At 47.4% G+C, this 23,620-nt stretch overlaps 11 protein-coding genes across 11 annotated transcripts; 10 read left to right on the top strand and 1 right to left on the bottom strand.

Annotated features, from left to right (window-relative positions):
• Nucleotides 1-1,070: 1,070 nt before the first annotated feature.
• Nucleotides 1,071-4,191, top strand: BGW36DRAFT_393443 (uncharacterized protein; the record flags this gene model as incomplete). The annotated part of the gene is made up of 5 exons (XM_046217809.1): nt 1,071-1,376; nt 1,454-2,411; nt 2,473-3,737; nt 3,802-3,999; nt 4,078-4,191. The coding sequence occupies 5 exons, from the start codon at nt 1,071-1,073 to the stop codon at nt 4,189-4,191; spliced, it is 2,841 nt and encodes a 946-aa protein (XP_046078622.1).
• A 370-nt stretch (nt 4,192-4,561) lies between these two features.
• Nucleotides 4,562-4,863, top strand: BGW36DRAFT_422526 (uncharacterized protein; the record flags this gene model as incomplete). Its single annotated transcript, XM_046219711.1, has 2 exons — nt 4,562-4,715; nt 4,778-4,863. 2 exons carry the CDS (start codon nt 4,562-4,564, stop codon nt 4,861-4,863), a joined length of 240 nt encoding a protein of 79 aa, XP_046078623.1.
• A 302-nt stretch (nt 4,864-5,165) lies between these two features.
• Nucleotides 5,166-6,206, top strand: BGW36DRAFT_368554 (uncharacterized protein). Its single transcript, XM_046215006.1, has one exon. The coding sequence runs from the start codon at nt 5,686-5,688 to the stop codon at nt 6,196-6,198; it is 513 nt and encodes a 170-aa protein (XP_046078624.1). The 5' UTR covers nt 5,166-5,685; the 3' UTR covers nt 6,199-6,206.
• A 2,390-nt stretch (nt 6,207-8,596) lies between these two features.
• BGW36DRAFT_21158 (uncharacterized protein) lies at nt 8,597-9,918 on the top strand. The gene is made up of 4 exons (XM_046209931.1): nt 8,597-8,921; nt 9,016-9,058; nt 9,146-9,349; nt 9,409-9,918. The coding sequence occupies exons 1-4, from the start codon at nt 8,873-8,875 to the stop codon at nt 9,620-9,622; spliced, it is 510 nt and encodes a 169-aa protein (XP_046078625.1). The 5' UTR covers nt 8,597-8,872; the 3' UTR covers nt 9,623-9,918.
• BGW36DRAFT_422528 (60S ribosomal protein L3) lies at nt 9,891-11,525 on the top strand (the record flags this gene model as incomplete). The annotated part of the gene is made up of 7 exons (XM_046219712.1): nt 9,891-9,919; nt 10,011-10,019; nt 10,092-10,123; nt 10,212-10,269; nt 10,325-10,481; nt 10,542-11,215; nt 11,270-11,525. 7 exons carry the CDS (start codon nt 9,891-9,893, stop codon nt 11,523-11,525), a joined length of 1,215 nt encoding a protein of 404 aa, XP_046078626.1.
• A 705-nt stretch (nt 11,526-12,230) lies between these two features.
• Nucleotides 12,231-12,840, top strand: BGW36DRAFT_422529 (uncharacterized protein; the record flags this gene model as incomplete). Its single annotated transcript, XM_046219713.1, has 2 exons — nt 12,231-12,486; nt 12,551-12,840. 2 exons carry the CDS (start codon nt 12,231-12,233, stop codon nt 12,838-12,840), a joined length of 546 nt encoding a protein of 181 aa, XP_046078627.1.
• A 555-nt stretch (nt 12,841-13,395) lies between these two features.
• BGW36DRAFT_368570 (quinate utilization oxidoreductase QutH) lies at nt 13,396-14,925 on the bottom strand. Its single transcript, XM_046215007.1, has one exon. It carries the CDS (start codon nt 14,680-14,682, stop codon nt 13,582-13,584), a length of 1,101 nt encoding a protein of 366 aa, XP_046078628.1. The 5' UTR covers nt 14,683-14,925; the 3' UTR covers nt 13,396-13,581.
• A 1-nt stretch (nt 14,926) lies between these two features.
• Nucleotides 14,927-16,923, top strand: BGW36DRAFT_368572 (argininosuccinate synthase). Its single transcript, XM_046215008.1, has 6 exons — nt 14,927-15,301; nt 15,357-15,409; nt 15,478-15,677; nt 15,741-15,843; nt 15,894-16,070; nt 16,130-16,923. Exons 1-6 carry the CDS (start codon nt 15,253-15,255, stop codon nt 16,796-16,798), a joined length of 1,251 nt encoding a protein of 416 aa, XP_046078629.1. The 5' UTR covers nt 14,927-15,252; the 3' UTR covers nt 16,799-16,923.
• Nucleotides 16,924-18,390, top strand: BGW36DRAFT_368574 (putative O-methyltransferase). The gene has a single exon (XM_046215009.1). It carries the CDS (start codon nt 17,356-17,358, stop codon nt 18,295-18,297), a length of 942 nt encoding a protein of 313 aa, XP_046078630.1. The 5' UTR covers nt 16,924-17,355; the 3' UTR covers nt 18,298-18,390.
• A 467-nt stretch (nt 18,391-18,857) lies between these two features.
• On the top strand, nt 18,858-20,104 carry BGW36DRAFT_354391 (DUF914 domain membrane protein; the record flags this gene model as incomplete). The annotated part of the gene is made up of 2 exons (XM_046213518.1): nt 18,858-19,066; nt 19,129-20,104. 2 exons carry the CDS (start codon nt 18,858-18,860, stop codon nt 20,102-20,104), a joined length of 1,185 nt encoding a protein of 394 aa, XP_046078631.1.
• Nucleotides 20,105-20,614: 510 nt separating this feature from the next.
• On the top strand, nt 20,615-23,319 carry BGW36DRAFT_284468 (uncharacterized protein; the record flags this gene model as incomplete). The annotated part of the gene is made up of 3 exons (XM_046210241.1): nt 20,615-21,876; nt 21,935-22,250; nt 22,309-23,319. The coding sequence occupies 3 exons, from the start codon at nt 20,615-20,617 to the stop codon at nt 23,317-23,319; spliced, it is 2,589 nt and encodes an 862-aa protein (XP_046078632.1).
• Between the last annotated feature and the right edge of the window lie 301 nt (nt 23,320-23,620).

The raw sequence follows: 23,620 nt of genomic DNA on the forward strand, positions 1-23,620 counted from the left end.
ACAGGTTATCCTACATGCGAGGCATACGTTGCTGCCAATCCTAGCGCATTTTCCGATTCGTATTTTTTTTTTGGTTAGGTCGGCGGTCAAGACTGATTCTTCGGGGTATGCATTGTCCACAAATGGCAAAACAACGACCTTGTACTGTACCTATTCGGAACTCAGCCATGCGGAGTTCTCAACTCAACAGCAGACACCAACCAGTCGGACTATCTTGTCAGACTGGAGATGTTTTGGGCTTTCATCTGACTGTTGGCTTTTGTTTAATCTGGGTACTGAAAGTCGGGGTGTTTTTCTAACTAAACATATTGTTCCTCTGTTTCGACTACAGGTCAATGTCAATCAATGTCGTGAAATTAACTAGGTTCAGATTCTTTGAGAAACGACGTGAGCAGAATCTGAGTCCTAGGCTATTATCATGTTAACTCCCAATCACTCTAAGAATAACTAGTCATCAACCAACCGATTTCTTTTTCTTGTTTTTCCCTTTTTCTTTTCGCCTCTTTTGTCACGTAATACTGCATAGATTGAGGCTGAATAGCCGTGCACCGACACGTCAATCGTCTCTGCCTAGCACCGTGTGTTCAGCCTTGTTTGGTGAGGCGAAAGAGGGCTTCAGCCTGCCGGACTGCATAACGCAACACTGTCTTCTGCGTGTCTATTGGCGTTTCCAGAAGGTAGAGACTGATCAGCCTTGCGCCGAGCACCGTGTGCGATAAAGACGCGACAAGGCGAAAAGCGGCGCAGAGGCTCTCGTGTGTCTATCCCGGCCTACCCCGCACTGTTGACAACTCGTATAGCTTCCAGCTCACCCTCGCTCAGGTGTCCTGGTGACGCTGATCCGATTCCTTCCACTGTGACTCACTCGAAAGACAGCTTCTCGTGTATGCCTGGGGCTTTTAATCTTACTCTGACAGCCTTGTCGCGCCAGAAGTTAGGACGGGCCTTGCCTACTCAACTCAAAGCATCCATTTCCATCGTGTGATTGCTCTGCGCAAGTCAAAATGTCGCATAACACCAGCCAGAGCTCAGTGGGAGTTTCACACTGTCACAAAAAAGAAGATAGCAAGATGCGCACATCAAAGGCAGAGCCAAATCAAGCTGGTGTTGAGTCATCGCCGCCTTCTTCGCCAGTCGTGACAGCAGCCGAATCCAGTGTCGCTAGCACTGCGATAGACAGCTCACTGAAACGCGATATTCTGAAGAGCATGGTCCAGATTGCCGTGCGCCAGACGCGATCATATCAGCAAAGCTATGCGGGTACCTACCAAGCCAGTGCTTTCTTGGTCGACAAAACGCGAGGTCTGTTCTTAACAGCAGGACATGCGGTACAGGGTCCTTGTGAGGGATATATCATCTCGCATAATGATGAACGGGCAAGTTTACACCACACCTCGCTGACTCGTGGGGAGCAGGATGACCAATTCTCTTCGATGTGCTAACTAGCCCGCAGTGTGACTTCAAAATCAGATATAAAGACCCAGAGCATGACTACGCTATTTTACAGTGCCCGCCTGCTGAACTTGGCTCTTTGGACCTAGAATCGCTCACACTAAAGCCAGAAGCTGCCGTAGTTGGTTCTCACGTCTACTTAATTGGAAATGATAGTGGTGAAAAGGTCAACATTCTTCGGGGTACGATATCAAGGCTAGATACGACGTCTCCAACCCATTATGACAGCAACGTGGAACTCATTCAGGCATCTGCAGCCGGCAAGGGAGGGTGTTCTGGTGGTCCCCTGCTTACACTAGAAGGCGAGGCTATCGGAATATGCGTGAGCGGGCATAATTCTTCGCACTTGGATTGGTTTTTCCCACTCCATTGTCCTCTCCAAGTCTTGGAGAACATTAAAAGGGAACAACCTGTCGTGAGAGGCACTCTTCACACAGTATGGCGACGGGTACCGTTCTATGAATGCCGACAGATAGGACTTTCCCGAGCTAAACAAGCTGAAATCAACACGGACAAGAACGGGCTGCTTGTTGCGACTATGATAATCCCAGAAACCGAAGCATTCGAGTTTCTGCGAGTCAACGATATTCTCATATCTATAAACAGCAAGGTGGTGGTTGACTTTTCTGATTTAGAAAACATTTTGAATTTCAACGTCGGTAGAAAGATACAGATCGAAGTAATCAGGTTCCAAAAGACTCATATTTTTGAACTTGTGGTGCACGATCTCTTTGCTCTTACACCTACCCGAATCCTCACTGACTCCGGCGCCACCTTTCACAATGTCCCGTATAGGACGGCAGTGTGCTGGAGGGTGCCTCTTAAAGGATTGTATGTAGCAGATTCGACATCCACCTACCGCCTCGGTGACAATTCAAGAGACTACATTATATCCTCGATTAACGGACATGCAACACCGAACGTGATCGAGGGAGAAAAGACTCTTATCAAGTTTGCGGGTTCGTGCTCCCTTCAGAACTAATGTTCATGATATAGATAAACATTGACAGCAATGGATAGATCGCGAACGAGTTACTGTGAGATATAGCCATGCGACCCGCAATTCTCGCCAGGAGACTATGCAAATCACCCTCGATCGTCACTGGGAACAACCGTCCCTCACAATCTTCAATCCTGATACTGGAGAATGGGACTACTCCAACGTCAAGACACAAGAAAAAACATCTCAGGAAGTTTCAGAACCAGCTCTTCCCAATCATAAGGCTATCTCGCCAAAAACTCCGGTGCTATCCGAGATTAAAAGACGGTTTGTACAATTAACTTGGACGGCTCCGTTTGTATGTCTAGACGAAAACACGGATGCTAAACAAAGTGGATTTGGGTTTATTCTAAGTAGAGGGTTGATACTTGTCGAAAAGGCAGTATGTCCCCACGATCTATGTGATATTTACATCGACATAGATGGACGTGAAGTACTTGGCACAATTGTCCATATGGACCATCGGCAGAATTGGATTCTTGTACGTTATGATGCAGCAGAAACCAGCACTGAAACACTCGATACCATAGACCTTGCCACGACATATCCTCTAGAATTTGACCCAGTCACGTTCTTGGGAATAGACGACTCAGATACCTTCCACACAACAAAGTCCAGAGTAACCGGGTCACTAATTGCTGACTTCAGTTCGCCACTGCATCATGCAGAAGCAATTGATGTTGTGCAGATTGATAGTGATATTGCGCAGACCTGCCTTTTAGGGGTCATAATGAACGAAACACAACAGATTTCGGGTTTCTGGATTGTGTCTAGAAACAATAATAGCTATATTCTTCCGACTGTAAGCATTGCCCCGGTCGTTTACCAAGTTCTAGCTGGCCTTTCCCCAATGGGACGTCCTAAACTTAACTTTCGCTGCGAAATGATTTCGCCAAAAGATGCCCGTATAATGGGGGTAAAAGATGAATATATCAATCATGGAATAAGTATAAATGGCGCCCAACATCGATTCTTCAGTGTACGAAGAACGACATTGAGAGCGGCGGATTACATCCAACATAGTGACATCTTTTTGAGAATCAATGGCAAACCCATAACCAAATACATCGACTTTGATGCTTTTGATGATACAGAACATGAAACGGTTGAGCTTGGTCTTGTGCGGGATGGAAAGGAGATTGTCATCGATTATCCTTTGCAACTAGCTGCAGATGCGATGACAGACCGAGTGACCTCTATTTTCGGAATGATTCTTCAGGCGCCATACACAGATTTGAAATATATCACTCGAGAGATTTACAGTGAGCTGATATATATGTCTACGGTATGTTCGTTTTAATCTCGTTCTTTTGTTTTCTTTTCGGTGAAATTAACTAGGCTCTGAACAGGCTGCCGGCTCACCAGGCCAACATACGGCTATCATGTACGGCAATTTTGTTACGGGGGTGAATGGAAATCGTGTGTACGATCTTGGCTCTTTCCTTGATGAAATTAGTCAAATTCTCGAGGAAACGGATTTTACAATTCAGTCGACGGACTGGAATGGCAAGGAATATTCGGACATTGTGAGAAAGTCAAGCCGGGCTGTACGTTTTGCCTTTTCGTTTTACTTCGAAGCACAAACACGATTCAAAGATCTTACTAACAGTGCTTCACTTTTTCAGTTTGGATCGTATGAATTTATTAAGAAAAATGGAAAATGGGAAAAGATGTCATTAGATTTAAGAACCAGGGCAAGCGAGAAAGATCTAGTCATCCTACCGCACAAAGAGGACTAAGATCACACTGCATAGACGCAAGAGAAATACCCACCACTACAATTATCGAACATTTATCGTCGACGTTTTGGTAGTAGCTATCATGATACATGACATACAAATAAATCTCCTTATCTGCTATATCAAGATCATTTCGGTTGGAATGTGACCTTTGAGTGTTCAACACTCGAGAATAGACAGTACCGAACACCTTCAAATGTTGATTGGTGCGCAGCAAACAGACAGCGCTGCTTCCTAAATTCTCTAAACCTCGTAGCATTTTCCATGAGTTATGAGTTTTGCTATTTAATAGAAGTCATATCTCACATGATATTGGCCCTATACCCGTGCACCGAAATGTCAATTGACTTGTGAGTCTAAGCAGCCCACAATGATGTATACCAAATACCTCACGACCCTGATGAGACAGGAGCTCATGGATTGGCGGGCTCGCGGGCTGAAATTATCAGGCGTTTTCGGCGACTACCTTTGGTCTCTCGGCTTTCAGCTATATTCTATGTCCAAAGGAGTTTCACGTGTATCTGGTACGCAACGTCCAGTCACTGTACATAGTCTCTACCTGTTTCAACCCTAACAGACACTCCAGGGTTATCCTTTCGCGCACCATTCTATGCACAGCCGTTTGTTGCCGACTTTATCAGCAAAGCAATGAAACCCAGGTCGTCGATCTAAACATAAACACGGGTTTCCTCTCTACATACGCTGCATCTGATAGCAGCAACAGCCTAGCACATGTAACCCTTCCAAATCTACGCGAACGCCATGTCTACTACGAGAAAACTCGTAGTAGACAAACATTCCAAGGTCACGTCTCCAAGAACATTACGACGGTCACAGTGAGGACGTTACATGCGGATGTTAGTACTGAGCAAAATATTACCAGAGCTGGTCAACAGTGGATGTACAGGGTGGACAATGGAAGAGGCCATCAAAGCGGGCTAGCCAATACAGGTGTGGAAGCGGAGAATGTACATCTAAGTAGAGGAGCAACATTTTGAAGTTCCAGCCATCCAAGAGTGAAGTTTGGTGTTGTTTGCTTTTGATTTTCAAGTCTTATGTCTAATATATTTTCTTGCTGCACTCGATATGATGAGTGTATTTGAACGGTTTAAATTGTAATTTGTGGCCGCATCTATTGACTTGTGCGCCTTTCGAATCCAATGCGTTGGATACGTACGAACAATACTGGCCACTAAGAGCAAATCCGGCATTTGACTAATATATATCCTTGCCCTAACGGTAAGTATTATATGCGTTCGCGCATGCGAAGATACCTTAAACCCAATGCTGAGACAGTAAAAAGACTCACCTAAAATATTTCAGCAACTCACCACCTGGCGGATCGCCGCCAGAAAGCCATGGCGGCTAGCATAGCCCCCTAGTCCTATCCCCAAGGATTTCGACGCTAGGCGTCTGCAGCTCCTCGGAGCTATTGTACAGCTCCAGTTAGCGACACGAGCTATTATTTCCTCATTCTGGATGTGGTAGAAAGTGATGCTGCGTAGTGAGGTTGAGAATTGTAGGCGTCATGCTTTCTTTCACTGCCAACTTGAGCACAGCATTGTAGTGCTGTGGAATAATCCAAAAGGCGAAAATACTTTCTCAGAGATCGTTTCTTCAGCAAGCAAATCTAACAGTGTAAAGAAATCCAGTGCTGACAACATCGCAACAGCGCATAATCCGCATGTCGCATACGTCCGGGATGATACCTGGTATCTCATATGCCTGCCATATGGAACCTCGCTTGATGTTGTTAGTAGAAAAGCGCTCATATCTCAGCGAATCGCAGAAAACGATTGGCAAAAGCAAGCAGCTCTAAGGAATGGGCCAATAGTTTGCTTAGAATATGGCGTCGCTCCGATCCCGGCCGCACTATGCGTTTGCGCGGAATTACGATTCGCTTGGTCCGTTCTCTCAAAGGAACATGATGACACGATCGCACATGGGTGTGCAATTCTCCATGCGCAATACGATGCGAATCCTTATTGTGCGATGCGTAGTCAATGACAGTCCACACGGAAGCAGATGGCTGGTAGCAGCCACTGCTTAGTACCAGTTAGCAGTGGATAAATCTGGCACAAATGGTCTCCTGAGGAGCTCTGACCACATTAAAACACGGAGTTATACCTAAACTCGTCGGAGCTAGAATTGACCAGGTGTTGGCGAGCCCACTAAAAGATCTGTGGAGCCGGAGATCAGCTGTCAGGTAAATCGGATCGTCCGACGTAGTTATTATTCAGGATTAGGTCTCCAATAATGTTGTGCAGCAAGGATTGGTTTTCGGCGTGTTTGATTGGAACTTGTCTGCCACCAAATATTTGTCGTAAACGTTGTTTTGACTTCGCTCAGCGCCAGTCGCCGACACACTGCTAGCTCTGCGTATGTCCTCCACGTTATAGCCTGGAATTCTAAACATTTGCTGCCGACTGACTTGTAATTGGGTTGTCGTTGGCCCTTGTTGGCTTTCAGGCTGTGTTGTTTCTTCACAGGATTGTTCTCGAGGCTAAGCGAAGTAGCCCTCCAGTGCGCGCAAATAATCGGACGCCATCCACAGGCGATTGTAATTCTGAAGCCAAAGCGTTTTACTCCCTCGACTGATGAAGGGAACCAAAGGCTTGTTCATCCGTCCATTTTTGGTGGTTTCGGCTGTCTTAACCAAAAAAAGCTCATCGTCAACATGGGCTGTATACGCGTTGGGAGACGATAGCAAAAATCATTTGGGTGTTTACGAATACGTACCAGTACAATCTACCGGTCCTTTCATCATGAAATGAGATCTTCTGTGGTCCGTGTAGCAGTTCGTCACCGAGTGTGATGTCGCACCAGGCTGATACAGTGGTGTCACGTAACCCACCGCACCTAGAGCGTCCTTTAAAGGCGATAGCGTATATATACAACCAGACAGGCAACCGACAGTGGACAGTTTCGGCGATAGATAATCTTTCGTCTGCTCTGCAAGGTTTCTTGCAACCGTTGTTCAGGACGAGGATGGGAGATGCCGGTCCGGGGTGAGGCACCAAGGTCCAAAGCAGTGTGGAGCGATCATATCAAACCAGCAAGCAAAAACGAAGGCTGCTCAGAACTCAATACATACCATAATTCCACGACTGTGTTGCAGGGTGGGTGTGAAAGAGGAACGAAGGTCTCTGTTGCTGTCGAGAAGGAGAGGAGGGTTGGCGGGTATAAGGAAGGGCGAAGCAGGGCAAGAAGGCACGCACGACCCCTGCAAACACCACTGCACCCTTCAGCCTGGCCCTCCAGCATTTTGCCTTTGCCTTCAGACAAAACTGCACTAAAATACCCTGCAATACATTCCGTCCAGCGTGCGATCTTACGGCAATGTACACTCTAGCAAAAGCTATCAATTGTAGTGTACTACAGAAGGGGCATTACTACGCTGTGGATCGACGAAGGGATGTGGCAGAAACCCAGCGCCGTTCCGACCATTTAAATGACTGGAATGTTGGTGGATCGGGAGAGATCCATGGATTGATCTCGTAGAGAAATTCTCGGCTAAAGGAGTGAAAAATGAAGACTGGACGGTCTCGATTGGCCACGAGACCATTATTCTTCTTTACTAGTGCTGTTTTTGGTGGTAATATCGACTATCAATGCGAGGCAGTCACTGTTCGTTCAGCCTCCACGGGAACACAGCCTTGTTCTTTTGTCAAGCACTTGAAGTACGGCTAGTGCGGAAAGGATACAGGAAATCAAGTGTTCCACAAATAATCTAAATCGCTAGTAGAGGTCGCGCAATCCCAGGGTGCTTGCTTGTTTCAGGCAACACCCTTGTTGACGAGCTGAAGTACTAAGTCTTAGCGTCTCTTCTATGGCCGACACTGATAGCCACCACTTCCAGCAGAACTACGCTTGGTAGTTTCAACACGTCCACGGAACGGACAACGCTTGGTGAGCATGGAGCATTACGGTGTAAAAAACCGAGCCAATGCTCTCTTTTCGCCTGTTCAGGATGTAGAAAGCAATCCAGACCCCAGGCATGGTCTTGACCGTGTTGCTACATATTGTTCATGGAAATTATGCGGAGACAATGCTCAGAAAAAGGGGGAAATAGTAGACAGAAAAGGGGGCTTGGGCGACTCAGACTGCGATGGGTTGATTTCCGCCTAACAGGTTGACTCGCTGTTAGCCTCCCCATGCAACGCATTACTTCTACACTTTCCTTTTTTTTAAACATCCACCATTCTCTTTATAAACACTCGATAGCATGTATCGCCATTTTAATTTGGGCCGACTAAGCTGCTATAGTCGACAAGGATACGAAGCGAGCTACAGGAACTACAGTGTTGTCAGGCGTCACCAGGATACATGTACTACCGCAATATGATTACGTCTACTTGAAATTTTGGTTCTTGGGTATGCATTTTCCACACACTTAAACAATCAATGTTGATGCTGATGTATGGGGATCTTTTCCACACGTTTTATATCAATTGATATTGATCCTAGAGGAGGAATATACAGCCACTCAGGTTAAAATTTCAATTACTCTGCGTTAAAAGAACACCCGCAGGCCTGCATTAATATACCACTAGGAAGGGTAACTCCAATACATCTCGTGCCAAGATGGTCGATTGGACCCGCCGATTTAATCACTAGTGGCGATGCGCGAATGCAGTCATCAATATAGATCACAAAACAGCGAACCTAAGCCCATGTCTATATGATGTTAGATCACCCCTTTTCTATGCAGTTCATGGGAAGTAGAATAAGTATAATTATGGTCTTTTTTCCCTGCCCTTCCGCCCACCGCCGGCCACATGCGTCTGAAAGAATTCCCACACACGTCTTAACACAGCATAACAGTCATGGCAGACTTTACCACCAGCCGCCTCGATATAGAGCCTAGGTATGGCCCATGATATTTCCAGAATTACCAAGCCTGAATTGAGTACTGATCATTGAAGCTAACACAACTCGTAACTGGTGGTGACAGTCCCCATATAGACGCTTCAGATGTCCAAGCTTCTAACACCGAGAGCGACAGATGTGATGATCCCTCATTGCTAAACAACACACGACGCCTCCCATTTCTCCAGTACCTCGACTGTAGCCACGATACATATTACAGTTTCACAAACAACGAGACCGTTTACAACGATTGTTCAGGTAGCGATAAGGCTACTTGCGGCAGTGAGACGTAATTACAAATCATCGTACCCAACGTTGAGAATATACACAAGCCTAACAAGTCCTCAGGAACCCAGAAGATGACGACCAGCACGCCAGTGTTGATGCCACCGAAAGCGGACCAAACGACCAGGATATCAGCCACACAGGGTCTAATTTCCCAGATGATCTGCCACCGACTGCCGAATGCACTCGAGAGACTACTATAGCAAGTCGCAATGATCTTGAAGATCTTAAAGACTACATGAGCCTGGGGCCTGTGTGCGAGAAGAGGAATGCTTGATTGCTCGTTTTCTGTGTTTGTGTTTGCCTTTTGTCTTCACCTCTATTCCTTCTGTACCACTAGATATGGATGGACATTGTAATATACGGTAATAGACGTCCAATCTCACTACAATTCCCAATATCTCTAAGCCATCGAAGTAGCAATTCCGTTTCCTACTATTGGAGAGACTGTAGATGCTGATACTTGATTTGCCAGAATCTTGGCCAATCAAACGAAAGCGGTAAATCCTTCTTGTGAAGCGTGCCTGCCGAGGGGCTAACCCAAAATGGCCACGTCGCCAAGAGTTTCGCTTAGGTAAGCCCACAATCGTCAAGCGGGCGAAACAACTGCGGATTTTCTTGATCGTTCGATCCTTCACCACTTCGACGACTACTAACGACAACAGGGTCAAGATGTGAGTTTGCCCTTGCCAATGGATTGTGATTACCATTACCAAGCAGATTACTGACTTCGCGCGCTTTACCAGGAGTCACCGCAAGTACGAAGCGCCTAGGCACGGTTCGTCTATTCCATGATGTCGTCTCGAAATCTCGGGATGCAAATTTGGTCGAAAATTCCGGGCTGGACTGACAGAAAAATATCACAGGCTCCCTCGCCTACTTGCCGCGCAAGCGTGCCGCTCGTCACCGTGGAAAGGTCAAGAGGTGAGTCAGGGAAATGCGCATTGAGACGAAGCGAGTACTAAAGGACATACCACAGCTTTCCCAAGGATGACCCCAAGAAGCCTGTCCACCTGACAGCCACCATGGGCTACAAGGCCGGTATGACTACCATCGTCCGTGACCTCGACCGTCCTGGTGCCAAGATGCACAAGAAGGAGGTTGTTGAGGCCGTCTCGGTCATTGAGACCCCTCCTGTACGTGAACACCGCACCCCATGGCGGCTATGATCTGGTTACTAACACAAAATGGCGCAGCTCGTTGCCGTTGGTATTGTCGGCTACATTGAGACTCCTCGTGGTCTCCGATCTCTCACCACCGTCTGGGCCGACCATCTCAGCGACGAATTGAAGCGCCGCTTCTACAAGAACTGGTACAAGAGCAAGAAGAAGGCCTTCACCCGCTACTCTAAGAAGTACACCGAGAGCAACGGTGCCTCAGTTACCCGCGAGCTTGAGCGCATCAAGAAATACTGCACCGTCGTCCGTCTCCTTGCCCACACTCAGATCCGCAAGACTCCTCTCAAGCAGAAGAAGGCCCACTTGATGGAAATCCAAGTCAACGGTGGCTCCATCGCCGACAAGGTCGAATTCGCCCATGGCCTTTTCGAGAAGACCATCGACATCGACAGCATCTTCGAACAGAACGAGGTCATCGACGTTATCGGTGTCACCAAGGGTCACGGCTTCAACGGTGTCACCTCCCGTTGGGGCACTAAGAAGCTTCCTCGCAAGACACACAAGGGTCTCCGTAAGGTCGCTTGTATCGGTGCCTGGCATCCTAACCACGTCCAGTGGACTGTTGCTCGCGCTGGTCAGATGGGTTACCACCACCGTACGTCCGTCAACCACAAGATCTACCGCATCGGCAAGGGCGACGATGAGGGCAATGCCTCCACTGAATTCGACGTCTCCAAGAAGACTATCACTCCGTACGTATCTTCACATCTACTAAAAGTATTACCTTGATTCTAACATTTTCACAGTCTTGGTGGCTTCGTCCGCTACGGTGAGATCAAGAACGATTTCGTCATCGTCAAGGGTGCGGTCCCTGGTGTCAAGAAGCGTGTCCTCACCCTCCGCAAGACCCTGTACCCTCAAGTCAGCCGAAAGGCTCTGGAGAAGATCGACCTTAAGTGGATCGACACCTCATCCAAGTTCGGCCACGGTGCTTACCAAACACCTGCCGAGAAGCGTGCTTTCTTGGGTACACTCAAGAAGGACCTGGAGACCACTGCTTAATTGTTTTTTTCTTGTGGTTTCAAACTTTATGGGTTGGGGTGTAGCACGGTTGCATGATTCTATCTAAAATGAATACCTCTTCTTAAAGCTTCAAAACAAAGGCGCATTCGTCTAGTTGTTGAAAAAAGTAGAAAATATGACGAATTGACGTATTTCGATACTCATTCTAGACTCAACTAAAATATAGTCCGTAGACCCGCAGAAGAAATTCCCGCTCACCACTGTTCCCATCGAGCCTCATCTTTATTGTAGCTTCAAATTTTTATCAGTGACCTGTTCCTTGCAGGCGAAAAAGCTCCGCGCCAAGCTGTCAGTACTATCCATCCATAGCGGCTCGATGTGACTGGTAAATATTCTCGATCAGAGTTTAATAACATTTAACTCTCTTCGTATTATTCTCCCCACTGTTTCAACGTCATCTCATCCACGTTTGAATCTTTGAGCAGGTCTATGGCTGTCCATTGCGTCATCACAAATCTGCGGGTGACATTCCCCGCGATCACACACTCGCCGCAAAACACCGCATCACTACGTCTCACACAATCTCAGACAAAGATTATTCTGACACATCATTATACTTCTCAAATACAAAATTTTCAACAGGCAAGATCCTTTGCAGCCCGCGCGCTCTCCTCGCCAAAGCGATCCAGCCTCAACGTGCGACTGCGCCTTTGGTCTACCGTGTCTCCGCCCAGGCTACAAACAATGGCTTCTGATTCTGATTATATGGACTTTCTTAATAAGGCTAATCAGCAACGCGATGCTGGTATAGACAAGCCCCAAGCCGAGTCTACAGCTCCTTCCTCACAGCAAGTTCGCACACGGACGGTTGAGACGAGCGCCAAGGTACCCGATGTGCTAAAAAAAGTTGATTCGTTCTACATCTCAGAAACAGATGAACCCTTTGAACCTGTTGCTTTGGAATGGGAAGGTGCTTCGAGAGGGAAATGGCCGACACCTGGTATACTACATTCTTCGTGGTGAAAAAAGATCCTGTCATCGCTAACATGTGTCTTTCAATCTAGACCAATTTGCCTCTCTCATTACTACATCCAAGTCTGCCGCCTCGGACATATCACAATCCATCGAGACACTTCCGCCGAGCTCTTTCGATCCCAGAGATCAATACAGCAGTGTGATCGGAACGGTTCGTGAAGCTGCCGCCGCGTCGGATCCGAATGTTGATGAAAGTGAGATTGATGTGAAGGTTTACCGAGTAGAAGTCGGTCATAACAGAATAGAGTACTGGGTTGTGGCGCTGAGTGCGACCAATGGGAACATTGTGGGCTTCAGGGCTAAAGCAGTTGAGTCGTAAATATATTGACTAGACTGCACATGAAGTCTTTTTCTCTTCTCTAGGATCAACTCCTGTGGTTGTGTTTATATATGATGAGCTTGAAGAGAGTTGCCCGGTCAATACATCTTTTGATTTTGTCTGAAAGCGATTTCCAATGCATATTGCATATGTACTTCATCACCGTAGTCCAGTTCCTAGATGGTTAAGTACTTTATGTATTGGCTACCTATGCAATACAAGACAAGCCGGATAAAGATATATTAGGACTACGCTACACAACATTCAATGAGATCCCTTTGCTTAGCTATCTATTGATATATGTAACGTTAATGCGCACATTAAATAATGAAATCAATATTAACTTGCCACGGTAATTGGGGCTGCTTTTAGTCGTCGCGTGCATCAATACATTCAATTTGATTTTGTATCAACAAAAAGTTATGACACATGTAATTTTTAATTTAGTATCAATGATATATCATACATATACAGATATTATAACTGGATTTGGCGATTGTTTCGCCGTTGAGATTGAATTGTTAGAAAGTAAAGTAAAGGCTAGGTTCCTCGAGCGGGATATATATATTTCCATTACTCCATATCCAACATTTGAAGGATTTCGAAGGTATTGATAGTTTAAATTGCATCGTCTCATCAACACATGTGTAATTGGTTAATTTTAATAAGGGCGCGACTGGATCAACTATATGTAGGTATATATTATGAAACTTGACTAATAAATTGATTTTGAAAGCGATATTACAGCAAGTCAATGTCGATCGCACGATTTTCACGCATAGAGCGATCTGCAGCAAGCACAATACTAAGTGACCGGACTGCGTCTTCCATGTGCTTCGAAAGATCGTGTCCCTCGCGAATAGCTTCTAGTAAAAATTGCTGCTCGCGCGCACAGAGCTCATAATGGTCTGGCTCGCCATCCATGGAGAGCATCTTATTCTGTGCGCGTCCGTTGACTACGGTGCTCACGCGTAACTTCGACGTCTTGGTATGGCTATTGATATCGGCGGAACTGCTATCTTCGTCACCGGTGGAAGCTTTTTCACTCTCGTCCATGACAATTGATACAGAACCACGCGGCCCTATTATATCCTTGACAAAATACGCGGTTTCGGACATCATTGGCCCCCACCCCGTTTCATACCAGCCTACCGATCCATCAGCAAAGAGAATCTGGAGGTGGCCATAGTTGACCTGTCCTTGGTCGGAGGGCAATTCATCGCTGAGACGAAGGCCCATCCCGCGCACCTGGACAGGCTGGCTATCGGTAACCTGCAGCATTACATCGACATAGTGGACGCCGCAGTCGATGACAGGGTTTTTCACATCCTGAAGGATCAGCTGATGGATCGCCCAGGCATCACCGCTAGAGCGCTGGTTCATATTCATTCGCATGACATACGGTGGGCCTAGTTGCCGTGCCTGGTGAATGAACTCGATCCAACTGGGATGATGCCGCAGGATGTACCCGACGACGAGCTTGCGATTTGTCCGTCGTGCGGTATTGACAACACGCTCTGCGTCAGCAACTGTCGCTGCTAGCGGTTTCTCAACAAACACGTGTGCCCCGGATTCCATTGCGGCGACAGCATAGTCGGCGTGGGTTGCTGTGTGTGTGTTGATCGACACGACATCGGGTTTCAAGGCAAGACCTTCTTCGAAGCGGGACAGAAAGGGGTATTCACAGAGCGCGGGTGGGAGTGCATTTCCAGATCGTCGTCGGTCGACAAGGCCGATTATCTTGAAACCTGGGTTATGGTGGTAGGCCAGTGCATGGCTGTGGCCCATCTGGCCGAGCCCAATGACGACAACAGACACGGGAGTGTTCTTAGCAGACTGCATTGTGAGTGGTGACGCCTATAGAGATGTATATTCCTCTTCAAGATTCACTTGTATCCCGTATTAGATACGTAGGAGGCGGGGGCATGTCGTGCTTTATAGGCGGGCGACGCGGTGGAGCAAGCAGCAAAAGAGCCATTCGACCGGTGCCTTGAGCGATTTCATGCGGTAGCATTGGGACAAAGGATATGATTGTTGAGAATGAGCACCTGCCATCCATCAAGACTGCCGTCGCATCAAGGTCGGCCTGGGTAGTATCGATGTAGGAGCCTGGGAGCCTGGGAGCCTCCATGCCTAAATCAGGAGGAATGTTGTTCCGCACAGCTGGACTGGGAATAGCGTAGTGGGCGCCCCACACGAGCAGCTGTGGCCAATCGGCAGCCGCAGCATGACCGATGACTCAAAGAGCCCGACAGCGGCCCAGAAAATTTCCCCAACAAACTCCAAAACAACAAGAACAGGCATTCCTTCCTTCGCTACAGACCGATAAGAGCGGAACAGCGTTGTCTTCTGCGATTCGAAATTCCAGAATATTCATCATTCTCCTCTCAATCACACACCTACAAACACACAATGGCTAAGCCCAAGGTCTGTCTGGCGTACTCTGGTGGCCTGGATACTAGTGAGTCGTGTGCCTGCCCACAGCTGTCTACCCCTTCATACTCACCGAGGCGCAGGCGTCATCTTGAAATGGCTCATCGAGCAAGGATACGATGTCGTCGCCTTCATGGTACGTTGTAATCCAGCTGAATTCTCCCGTCACGAACCCAATGAGCCTAACATATATCCCTTGATAAGGCCGATGTCGGTCAGATTGAGGACTTCAGCGCCGCCGAAAAGAAAGCCCTCGCCGTTGGTGCTGTCAAGTTTGTCGTCGAAGACCTCAAGCGCGAGTTTGTTGAAGAGCTTTGCTTCAGGGCTATCCAGTGCAATGCCATTTTTGAGGACCGATACCTGCTCGGAACATCCCTGGCACGTCCAGTCATTGCCCGTGCGCAGTTCGTACCCTTGTCTCTGTCATCTCGCCAGGCATAATGTGTTGCTGATATAGTATTTTATAGAATGCGCGTGGCCCAGCAAAATGATTGTATCGCAGTATCTCATGGCTGCACTGGCAAAGGAAACGACCAGGTCCGCTTTGAGCTGGCCTTCTATGCTATTCAGGTAAATATAGGCTCTTCCAGAGAACGAGGACGGCACACTGATAATTGTAGCCCTCCATTAAGGTGATTGCCCCGTGGCGTCTACCCGAATTCTTCGAGCGCTTCGCCGGCCGAAATGATTTGCTCGACTACTCCGCCCAGGCGGGAATCCCTGTCACGTCTACCAAGGCCAAGCCCTGGAGTATGGATGAAAACCTGGCTCATTGCTCTTATGAAGCCGGTATCCTGGTAAGAATCACCGTGGAAAGATTGCCTGCACTAGAGAGAAATGCTGATGGATATGATAGGAGGATCCCAACATCACCCCCCCAGAGGACATGTGGAAGCTGACCGACTCTCCTCTCAACGCTCCCAACACCCCCGAAGAGTTCACCCTCTCTTTCGAAAAGGGTATTCCCTCCAAACTGGTCACTCCTTCCGGCCAAACCCTCACCGACTCGCTGGATGTGTTCACAACCTTGAATGCCATTGGTCGTAAGCACGGTATTGGGCGCGTGGACATTGTTGAAAACCGATTCATCGGGATCAAGTCCCGAGGCTGTTACGATTCCCCCGCCATGACTATTCTCCGTGCTGCCCACGTCGACCTGGAGGGTCTGGTCCTGGATCGTGAGGTCCGCTCTCTGCGTGACCAATTTGTCACCTTCAACTGGTCGAAGCTGCTGTACAATGGCCTCTACTTCTCACCGGAGCGTGAGTTCATCGAGAAGAGCGTGATTGCCAGTCAGGATACCGTCAACGGAACTGTCCGTCTCGCTGTCTACAAGGGCGCTGTCTCTGTCCTTGGCCGTTTCTCCGAGACGGAGAAACTGTATAGCGCCGAGGAGAGTAGCATGGACACCCTGATCGACTTCAGCCCTGTCGATACTACTGGCTTCATTGGCATTTCCAAGATTCGTGTCGCCAAGTATGGCCAGGCTAAGGCAGATGCAGGCGAGAGCCTGAGCCGTGCGTAAATCTCTGTTTCTCATGCGATGTTATTGTGTACGACACGAAGCGTTATTTTCCGTTGGCAAATATATATTATGTTTATAAAAAGAAAAATGAATCCACGTATTAATGACTATTCTCAACATCGTCTGGTTAGATTTGATATAAAGAGATTTTTCCTAGACCGAATACTCGAACTCTCGACATGTCTTAATCTACGACTAGTCTAACTATACATCAATTGATGTTTCTGATGATGTCAACCGGCTGATGCCCTGGCCCGATGATTAGTATATTCATGGACGAGCATCGGCAGAAATGTCCGATTGAGCAGCTATAACAAAGAAAAACGCGACATCGTACGTAGAAAAAGGCGCAAGAGCAAGGATTGCTCGTTTCCATTGCTTTGTTGTTGGTAGAAGATCAACGTAGCTTCAGCAGTCGGTGCAATCCAGTTCCGATTATCGGCACTTTCTCGCATCAGCGTCGCTCACTAACTAACACAACTCGACATATAACAACGCGAGTCGACGCATTTTTGCAGTAGGAAATGACACAAGATATAACTCATCCAATTCAATAAATGAATATTTATACCTCTGCTCTTGCTCGCTGCCGCCCAACGGCCTGCGACACGCCCATCTACGCCAGTCTTGCTCGGCCCATAGCCCGAGCTCACTATAAATCATCGCGATTCTGTACGTCGTCTGCACCCAAGATGGCTGCGTATAGGCAAGCAAACGACTGGAACGCAGAGCAATACAGCAAGTTCCTTGGGGAGCGCACGCGTCCTGCACTCGACCTACTGGCACAAATCCAGACCGAACGGCCGTTGCGCGTGGTCGATCTGGGATGTGGCCCAGGCAACTCAACAGAGGTGCTCTTGAATCGCTGGCCAGATGCTCACATCACGGGCATGGACTCGTCGCCAGATATGGTGGCCAAGGCACAGAAGACTCTACCGCAGCTGGAGTTTGAGCTCGGCGACCTCAGTACGTGGACTCCATCGCCAGGCGGTCCCGTTGACGTGTATTTCTCGAATGCGGTGTTTCAATGGATCCCTAGCGAGCAACGGCTGCCTTTGGTGAGCCGGTTTTTAGAGAACCAGAATTCTGGAGGCGTGTTTGCTTTTCAAGTGCCTGACAACTATCTCGAGCCCTCGCACGCCATGATGCGTGAGACGGCGGTCGATGGGGGGCCGTGGACTGCAGTCTTGAAAGACCGACAACCGGCACTGGCCAAGTTTCAATCCGCACAAGAAATTTACGACAATCTGATTCCCTTATGCTCCAGCCTGAATATCTGGCATACGCATTACTACCACATTCTGGATAACCACGAGGCGGTGGTTGAGTGGGTGAAGGGCACGGGCTTGCGGCCGTTTATTGACCCGCTGTCGGAGGAGAATCGCAAGGGCTTTATTCAGCGCTACTTGCAGAGGCTGCGAAGGGTCTATCCGGTGTGTGTGGATGGGAAGGTGATCTTGAAGTACCCACGGTTGTTCGTGGTGGCCGTGCGGAAGTGATTCCATAGACAGAATTTAGAATTTAGAATTTACAAAGGCTAACATTACCACTTGACATGTAGTTGATACATACAGCATTTGAAAATTCACGCCACATTATAATTCCTGTTGTTGCAGTCGAGACAGTGACGGCAGAGAAAATGTTAACTTAGATGGTGCGAACTTTATCTCGACAGCCCAACACCATAGAGAACTGTTATTTCGCCGCGTGGACTCTGGAGAGACCATATCGGCAAAGCCTGGTTTGCGAAGATACTTGCCCGATACAGCATCGTCAACCCGTGGCGCTGCTCCACTGCTGCAGAAGAAAAAAAAAAAAGAGAAGAAAAACACGAGGACGCTGCTCCACTTTTCGCGGTCCTAGCTGCCTTTAAATTATCTACTAAATCTTCGATCGTTACTTTTTCCCCTCCTTCTTTTCTTTGCGCCCTCAAACTCGGCAGTGAGCGACTTCAGAGCTTTGCGTTCACTTTGCTGGCGAAAAGCTCTCATTGTATTTTCTACTTCTCGTCGACGTTGCTGTGGTATTGAATTGTTGACTCGCACCGCTGTATTCCACCATGTCGGGGTTTTATGCGAACGAAACGAAGGCGGAGGTCTCCGATGCGCAGGACGTGCAGGACAAAAGCCCGCAGACGTACTCAGTCGAGAAGAATGGATCCCAAGAGCCTCAGAAGGAACAGCAGCATCAGCAGCCGGAGCAAGGGGCAGCGGCTCGATTCTTACAGTATATGAAGACCCGAGATTTCTGGCTGCTCATACTGTTGGGGTGAGTTGAGATGCCCATTGAAAAGTATTATTAGTATTAGTTGCTGACCAAATTATCCTCAGTCAAGTTATTGCCCTCGCCGATATCAGCTCGTCCACCTTCTCGTCTCTGCTGTCCTTGGAAGGAACCAGCATGCCTGCCTTCCAGACGCTGTGGAACTACGTCCTATTGAATCTGGTTTACACAGGAATTACGCTTTACAAGTACGGCTTCAAGAAATGGTTCAAGATGCTGTATACCGACTGCTGGAAGTATTTCATCCTGTCCTTTTTGGATGTCGAGGGCAATTATTTCATGGTGCTAGCGTACCGGTACACTTCGCTGCTGAGCGCTGAACTGTTTAGTTTCTGGACCATCATCTGCGTTGTATTCATTTCCGCAGTGTTCTTGCACAAACGCTACCATATTACCCAGTACCTTGGTATCTTTATTGCCTGTGGCGGACTCGGCATGCTGATCGCCTCGGATTACCTTCGTGGCGCAAATTATCCTGCTCAGAATCAGCTGAAGGGAGATCTATTCGCCTTGCTGGCGAGCACCATTTACGCTTTCAGCAACCTGTTTGAAGAGTTTATGGTCTCGAAACGCCCCATGTACGAGGTTATTGGACAGATGGGCTTCTGGGGCATGTTGATCAATGGCGTGCAATGCGCCATTTTTGAGCGATCTGATTTCCAAGGCGCGACCTGGAACGGCAAGGTTGGTGGATATATTGCCGGTTATACCATCGTCTTATTCATCTTCTATACGCTGGCGCCCATCATGTTGCGTATTTCGTCGGCCACTTTCTTCAATATCTCCTTACTCACCATGAACTTTTGGGGCCTGATTATCGGTATCCAGGTATTCCACTATACTGTACATTTTCTCTATCCGATAGCCTTCGTTTTGATCGTCCTCGGACTCTTCGTGTATTTCGTCAAGGAGGGTATCCTGGGTGAGGCGTCCAAGCCGTGGCTAGGCGAGAACCAAGAGGGCGGTATTGATGGTGTTGGAACTGCGCGACGTGCAGAGGCCACAGGACATGCAATTGTTTAGTTATGCGCCAAGTATGAGGATGATGACTTCATATACCTAAGATTAGTATTTAGATTGGCAATCTATACCACAGCAGTAAATTCGACGTGTTAACTATCAGGTCCTGTAAATTCCCACATACGCGAATATACATCAGCCGTGCAATTGAGATTTGAGGCGGAATGAAACATTTGAAGAACCAAACCGACTGATTACATCAATTGATATGTTTCACACAAGTTGATAATACTGTAATACGTATTCGACAATGCTAAAATAACATCAACATTAAACAGCTACCACCAGCTAGTGAGAGGCTGAGAGCAGTATGTCGCTTATACTAACCTCATTGAAACACGACAAGTCATCATGCATTGGGCTGCGGAAGGGCTGCCTATCTTGGTATAGCTTTCAGCCTCGTGCATTCAGCTACAATTGATCTTCAGCCTCGTTAGTCATCGTATATATTAGTCGGTTGTTGTTATATGAAATTGACAGCCCAGTTTTGAAATTTTGTTGATCTGCCCAACCATGTCCGACACCCTCGAAACTAAAAAGAACCCCAATAAACCCCCCCAGGAGCTCGTCGGCGATTTCTGGGATAGTTTCATAACGAAGAAACCTGGCCAAGTTACTTCAGTCTTTCCACAGAGACTGTACGCCAACCTCCTTCATCCAGTCCTCAACGAAGCATCCTCGTCGGCCCACAATGCAGCTGAGAGCTACGACGCCGCTGCGAAGGAGTGCAAAGAAAAGGTAGCACGAATTGTGCGCGAGTGTACGCGCACAAACGAGAAATTCCTAGACCCCGATTTTGATATCGAGAGCGACAAGAATTTGGGCTTGGGAAACTGTCTCCGAGGTCTCCTCAGCGGCTGCGATGACTCTGTGTCTTCTGATACCAGCCCCGAAATAAGACCGGCAGTAAGCGCATTCGAACTAAGAAACTCTCTGAATACGCTGGCAGCTAGCCATGTTCTTGGCATAAGCTCTACCGTGCCAATTGACGTAAATACATTGAGGGATTTTATTGGTCCAGAGCAAGATTTGAAGCCAACAACTTTCTCTGATGAAAACGCTTACTTCCCTGGATCAGTGCACCGAATCGATTGGATCTTTAAAAACCCACAATTCACTGTTGATGGCTATTCTACCACGGACATTAAACAAGGTGCTAATGGCGACTGTTGGTGGCTTGCAGCAGTCGCAACGATATGCAATCGCCAGGACTTAATGGAGAAGATCTGCGTGGCTCGGGATGCTGAGTGCGGAGTTTACGGCTACGTCTTTTACCGGGATGGCGACTGGGTGTCGACAGTTGTTGACGACAATTTGTATCTGTCGGCGGCCGACTTTGACTTCTATGGCGATAGGTATGACGGCACAGGCAAGAGAGCTCGAGAGCATCGAAAGCACCATCAAACAGGATCCGAGGCTCTATATTTCGCGAAATGCGCGGATCCAAACGAAACATGGCTACCCTTACTGGAAAAGGCCTATGCGAAGATACATGGAGACTATGATGCCATCTCAGGTGGTTGGCCTGGAGAAGCTGTTGAAGACTTGACTGGAGGTGTCACAACTACCATTGCAACTAACCGAGTTCTAAGCATAGATAGGCTTTGGAATGAGCTTATCAACTCCGACGGACAGTTTGTATTTGCAGCCTCTGCTCTTGGGACTGGCTGGGATTCAACTCGAAGTGGTCTCGCTTTGGGACACGCTTACTCTATTCTTCGGGCCGTACATGAGTTAGATGAGGAAGGAAATGGTGTTAGACTGGTCTTGATCAGGTAGATATTCCTACCTGTATTTATATTGCCCCCCCATGCTAAAACTGCAGTTTGGTAGAAATCCCTGGGGAGAAAGAAATGGAGGAGGCATCGGCGAGTGGAATGGGCCGTGGAGTGATGGAGCTAAAGAATGGACACCGTACTGGCTACAAAAGCTGGACCATAAATTTGGTGATGATGGCATTTTTTGGATGGCTTACGAAGACTTTCTATCAACCTTCATGTTTGTGCACCGTACCAGAATATTTGACGATAGATGGACCGTCGTTCAGCAGTGGACAAGAATCAACGTTCCTTGGGTTCCCGGTTATCTCCGAACGAAATTTGAGATCAAAGTCACAAAACCTGGACCGGTAGTTTTTGTGCTTTCTCAGGTATCAGCCTTTGCATTTCTCCTTATTTTGGACATATTTTTCTTACTAACAAGATTAGCTTGATAAACGTTATTTCGCCGGCTTGGAAGGGCAATACAAGTGTTCTCTACATTTTCGTCTTCAGGATAAAAACAAAAACCCAGAAGATTACATATTATTGGTACGACCTGTTCATTCGTGGGAAGACCGATCTGTAAATGGCGAGATAGAACTCGAGCCGGGGACATACGAGGTTGTGCCCAAAATTCTCGCAACTAGGGATACTGATCAAAATATGGTGGAAGATGTTGTGAAGGATTGGGCAGAGCGGAATCCACAAAAGTTGCGACAGGTTGGCAAGAACTATGATATCGCAAATTCCAAGGTCAAAGATTTGGATGAAAACCGACCTACAAATTTGAAAAAAGTTGTCGTTGGAGAGAACAAAGGCAAGGAATCATCGCTGGATCAGGATGGAAAGGAAGGAAAGAGTAAGAAAGCGGGTACTGACAATAGCGAGAACAAGGATACTCGGAGTGAAAAACCCGAGGACGCTATTCCTGAAGTGAAACTTCACTCGCTAGATATGTTGGACGGATTCAGGGTCAACAAAAAGGGACAGGTCTTAAATGAAGAAGGGGAGCCAATTGGAGAGCTTGATGAAGGAGAGCTTCTAAAATGCGCTGGACAAAAAGTTAATCACAAGGGGGAAGTGTGCGATAAACATGGCGAAATCCTCGGGAAAGTCAGAATGCTGCATCAACAAATTGATAAGCCTTCTACGGACCCAAAGGTAGAGCAAAAGGTCAAAGCTCCTGGTAGTCAAAATGATGAGCCCCAAAAGGATAAGGGCCTAGATGCGAACAATGAGAGTTTCCTTGAGGGCAAGGGAAAAGATGAAGAGGAGGACGATTCTAAAAGCGACTCAACCGACACGGAGGAGAATGAGTGCTCCCCGTGGAACGCCGTATGCACAATTGGATTACGTGTGTATGCCCATGACCCTGACATATCTATCAAGCTTGTAAGTCCGGATGATTCTGAAGATACCAGTAGTCGCGATGGGAATGAGGCCCGCACTGATGTGTGACCTGGCAGCTGCGGGCCAAGTCTCTCATGTCTACTGTAATTACATATGCTTATAACAAATACTGTATATACGGAAATTTTGATTTTGAATAATAAGCAGCTAGATACATCAATTGATGAGAAAGAGACCTACTAATTACATTGATTGAACATGCAGTTTGCGGAGTATACCAGGCCCACTTCTGTGGGGTTTGATCCAATTAAATCAATTGTTGGCGAAGCGAACCCTGGTCTGAAAATGAGCCCCTCAGCCATTGTGAGAACAACCATTTCAATACAAATTTAATTCAACAGATATAAGG

Source organism: Talaromyces proteolyticus (genome assembly GCF_021365285.1).
Source record: "Talaromyces proteolyticus strain PMI_201 chromosome Unknown BGW36scaffold_1, whole genome shotgun sequence".
Classification (NCBI taxonomy): domain Eukaryota; kingdom Fungi; phylum Ascomycota; class Eurotiomycetes; order Eurotiales; family Trichocomaceae; genus Talaromyces; species Talaromyces proteolyticus.

What these genes read in the sequence shown, in the direction of transcription:
- BGW36DRAFT_368554 (XM_046215006.1), top strand. Translation starts at nt 5,686, where the DNA reads ATGCTGCGTAGTGAGGTTGAGAATTGTAGGCGTCATGCTTTCTTTCAC.
- BGW36DRAFT_21158 (XM_046209931.1), top strand. Translation starts at nt 8,873, where the DNA reads ATGATGTTAGATCACCCCTTTTCTATGCAGTTCATGGGAAGTAGAATA. An exon ending in GTTCATGGGAAGTAGAATAA is followed by an intron (nt 8,922 to 9,015) that starts GTATAATTATGG and finishes ACAGCATAACAG; the next exon opens with TCATGGCAGACTTTACCACC. An exon ending in GCTACTTGCGGCAGTGAGAC is followed by an intron (nt 9,350 to 9,408) that starts GTAATTACAAAT and finishes ACAAGTCCTCAG; the next exon opens with GAACCCAGAAGATGACGACC.
- BGW36DRAFT_368570 (XM_046215007.1), bottom strand. Translation starts at nt 14,682, where the DNA reads ATGCAGTCTGCTAAGAACACTCCCGTGTCTGTTGTCGTCATTGGGCTC.
- BGW36DRAFT_368572 (XM_046215008.1), top strand. Translation starts at nt 15,253, where the DNA reads ATGGCTAAGCCCAAGGTCTGTCTGGCGTACTCTGGTGGCCTGGATACT. An exon ending in CTCTGGTGGCCTGGATACTA is followed by an intron (nt 15,302 to 15,356) that starts GTGAGTCGTGTG and finishes ACCGAGGCGCAG; the next exon opens with GCGTCATCTTGAAATGGCTC. An exon ending in CTTATGAAGCCGGTATCCTG is followed by an intron (nt 16,071 to 16,129) that starts GTAAGAATCACC and finishes TGGATATGATAG; the next exon opens with GAGGATCCCAACATCACCCC.
- BGW36DRAFT_368574 (XM_046215009.1), top strand. Translation starts at nt 17,356, where the DNA reads ATGAATATTTATACCTCTGCTCTTGCTCGCTGCCGCCCAACGGCCTGC.